The sequence below is a fragment of the Morone saxatilis genome, unplaced genomic scaffold (assembly GCF_004916995.1).
Source record: "Morone saxatilis isolate NCDOM2014 unplaced genomic scaffold, NCSU_SB_2.0 Contig15, whole genome shotgun sequence".
Taxonomy (NCBI): domain Eukaryota; kingdom Metazoa; phylum Chordata; class Actinopteri; family Moronidae; genus Morone; species Morone saxatilis.
The window spans coordinates 25405124-25408582 of record NW_023339707.1 but is presented as its reverse complement, the minus strand read 5'-3'; the positions used below and the strand labels follow the sequence as shown (position 1 = coordinate 25408582).

Sequence of the window (3459 nt, the reverse complement as noted above, 5' to 3'; positions counted from 1 at the left end):
CTGTCTGTCTGTCCCCCCGTCTGTGTGCATGCTGTTGATCTCACTGATTTCTCCCCTCTGCAGTGACAGTTGCTCCGTTCACACTGCAGACAGCCGGCTCCATGTGATCAGCTGTAGGATCCACAACAGACCTGTTGGCCTGTCCCACTACGGGACCGTAGGGGCCGCTGACCTGGAGGACCTCACACTGTTATATGTATTTATATAAAGAGAAATACGCTGCTACGTTCTGATAACATGAATCAGTCGAGCACATGAAGCTTTTTCAGTAAGTTGCAGTAACACGATGTCCAGTTTAGTGGACATGTAATCAATAAGTACTGCATTACTCCATAGTTACTTTATATTTCCACCTTTAATTAAGCTGCAGGCAGAACCGATGGCAGCGACTGAATGTTCAGTTACGGGTTGTTGAGGCCTAAAAATGTTCTAACTCAGATTTGATGCCTCAGATTCACAATTTGCAGCTTTCTGTTGTTTCTCTCCTGAACTTTAAAAAGTGTGACTCAGTGCAGCTTTTTTTCTGTCGACACTGAACAGAAACTGTTTGGCGCTTCAGTGTGAACGGAGCCTCAGACTCACCGTCATCAGATTTGAATCCAGCTGCTCGCTCAGTGTGGACGATTCAAATCAGCTCGTGCTGGTTGGACAGTGAGATCTGTGAATGAACCAGGACACACACCTGAACCAGCTCCGCTCACACTCTGTCTCTGCCCCCCCCCAGTGCCCACAGCTGGTATGACCCGGCTGGTTCGCTCCAGGACTCACTCGGCCTCCAGCGTCGGCTCCACAGACGGCGTCCGGAGCCGCAGTGCCACCAACACACTGCCAGAGGGCGCTAACTCCACCAGCCCCGAGCACACTGCGGCACAAACCATCCAGATGACTGCGTAGGACTGTCCCTGCTCTCTGCTCTCTCTTTCCTCCTCTCCTCCTGCTCCTCTCCTCCTCAGACGCAGATAAACAGTTCTACGTTGTAGTTGTAAACGTTCTTCCCTCAGAACTGATAAACACCGTATAGAGTCATCAGGAACCCTTACTGCAGATTTCACCGCTGCCGCAGACGGCGTGCTGTTGGCTCCACTATCCTGTACTCTTTAGGATGCAGATGTTGGTTCGCCACGCGGTTGCCGTGGTGACTGTAGATGTAACTGTACTTCTTTATACACAGACCAGGTCATCATTTCTCTTCCGTTAGTTTGGTCCTCTTCTTTTCATTATTACGCTCTTATTATAATCATTATTCTTTTGTTCTGGCTGTAGTTGACGGTGGTGCTGTCGGTCGCTATGAAGCTCGTTTCTGAAATTATGAACTCTTTTCCTACCCATAAGATTACTGTAACTTTAAGGGAATATTTCAATAATAATGTAGGTGCACGTGGCCCAGAAATAGCTGGGAAACCACCCTGGAGTGCCTGACAAAAGATCTGTTAGTACACAAGAGAATTTGAAGGAAGAACCGATGAACAACAGCAAAACAATATCAGAATATCATAAAAGAAATACAGATAACATGTAAGCACTTTACACATCAGCCATGATGTATGAACACTGGAGCATGTAAGCGCGTGTTTATTGTGAAAAATAAAAGCCCAGAAGGCAGTGTGAGTATGTGATTAAAGAAATATCTCATCCGCTGCACTTCACTATTCCAAACTAAGACAGAAGCTGGAAATGACGCATCTCCTCGTCAGTGTGTAGAACGTGGACCACAGTTAAAACCGTGTTATTACTTATACTTATTACTATATTTGTCTTGATGTTACTCACAATTTATATACGAATAGCCGTTTAGATTTAGTGTTGCAGAGATCACTGAGATGTGTCAGACAGACAGTGGCTGCTGCAGCAACATCCAGACTTTAGGAGTCCTGAATACGTTCAGAAATGATGCTGATAACTTATATTTGTCAGAGAGTAAAGCTTAGTTCTGTCGTTGTCGGGATAATGGTGAATATCCTCACATGAGACATTTATTTAATAACTGTCACTGTGGCTGAAGGCTCCACACAAACACTGATGGGGGAACTCCAGTGTGTTTCAGAGCCGTTTTAACAGTATGAAGTACATTTTGATTATTGGGATAAAATAGTGAATTTCCGTTATTTGGCTCTAGATAATTGTGAGAAGAAATGTCCGTGTCATCCCGTGTGTAGCTCTGTAACTGACTGTAATGTTAATACATGAGCCACAAACTGGGACTGAACACGTTTATGAGTTTCTTAAGATTTGATCTCATTTCAGTGTTTTCCTTTTTGAATATTAGTCACTATATTACAGTGGATATCTGCTCGTGTTTGAACAGGACTGAGGTTGATCCTGTGGGAGAAGGAGTGAGTTTTTGTCGGGTATTCCAGAGTCTGCAGGGTCGTTGATTTAAATAAATGATGATTTTAAGGTGAATATTTGCTTCCTCCTCTGACCTCCTTTAAAGGGGATCCTGAAAGTGACCTTGTGCGTCTCTTTTCTCTTTCTGTACGCGGTTTAGTTTGAGCCGTCAGCGCTCTCCGTTCCTCAGCAGCATGCTCGTTGTGCAGTTTTGGCATGCTAACTGTACAGTGGTTTCAGTCTCGTGAGTAACTGCTGTTGTTCAGCTGTAAACCTGCCTCTCTCTCTCTCTCTGTCTCTCTCTCTCTCTCTCGTCAGCTCAGAGACGGACACAAACTCCTCCACGTTAAAGTAACAGAGCGGTTCTTCAGGTAGTTTCTGAAAGCTGCCAGCAGGGTTGTGGGTTGAGCTCGGTGCGAGGTGTCGTTGATCTGATAGATTGCACTTTAACTGAGTGTCAGAGACAGACTGGTGGTTTCTGCCCCCTGCTGGAGGACTGAAGAGCAGGGAATCAATCCTGCTGTTCGTTGGCAGCAGTCACTTAAAAGAATTTCCTTAAAACTTCCCCGTTAAACAAAGACACTGTAACTGTGGTTCACACAAAGTCAAATATTTGGTTCTTTTATTCTCTATACACACACTAACATTTATTCTCTATATACACTAACCTTTTATTCTCTATATACTAACTGTAACTGCCGTCTGCTATTGTTCTTAATATTTATTACAACTATTACTTTGGGGATTTGTACTGAAGCGTTGGTAGCTGTTACTCTGAGGTTTGTTGTTCCCTGACTTTTAATGTAAACAAGGTTTGTAATGAAATAAAGCTCGTTATCCAAACCCTGAATATCCTGCACATCATTTATTGAGCAGCAACACCACCTGTACAAATCTACGAGCTAAAGGGTTATATCGTTATCTACTACATGACTGTGGAAGCAGTGTTTCACAAGACCTTCAACCCCCTGTGGACCCCTGGTAGGGGCTCGACCCACAGGTTGGGAACTGTTAGTGTTTTAAAATAAGTTAAATAGCTGTACAATCTGTCGGTCAGAGTTCAGTCAGTCCATCCTTTCTGGAGTAAACAGAATATCTGCTCTTCTGTTCATCCAATCAGGAGAGAGAACT

General features: G+C 44.2%; 2 protein-coding genes across 2 annotated transcripts in view; one reads left to right on the top strand and one right to left on the bottom strand.

Annotated features, from left to right (window-relative positions):
* Nucleotides 1–894, top strand: part of LOC118323958 (PHD finger protein 20-like) — a 17396-nt gene extending 16502 nt beyond the window's left edge. The window contains exons 13-14 of the mRNA XM_035656044.1: nucleotides 541–651; nucleotides 725–894. Of these exons, the coding sequence (XP_035511937.1) occupies nucleotides 541–651; nucleotides 725–894 (281 nt within the window). The remainder of the gene's footprint in view (nucleotides 1–540; nucleotides 652–724) is intronic.
* Nucleotides 1–3459, bottom strand: part of hsd17b10 (hydroxysteroid (17-beta) dehydrogenase 10) — a 28890-nt gene that overhangs the window by 10832 nt on the left and 14599 nt on the right. The gene's annotated exons all lie outside the window — the stretch shown is intronic.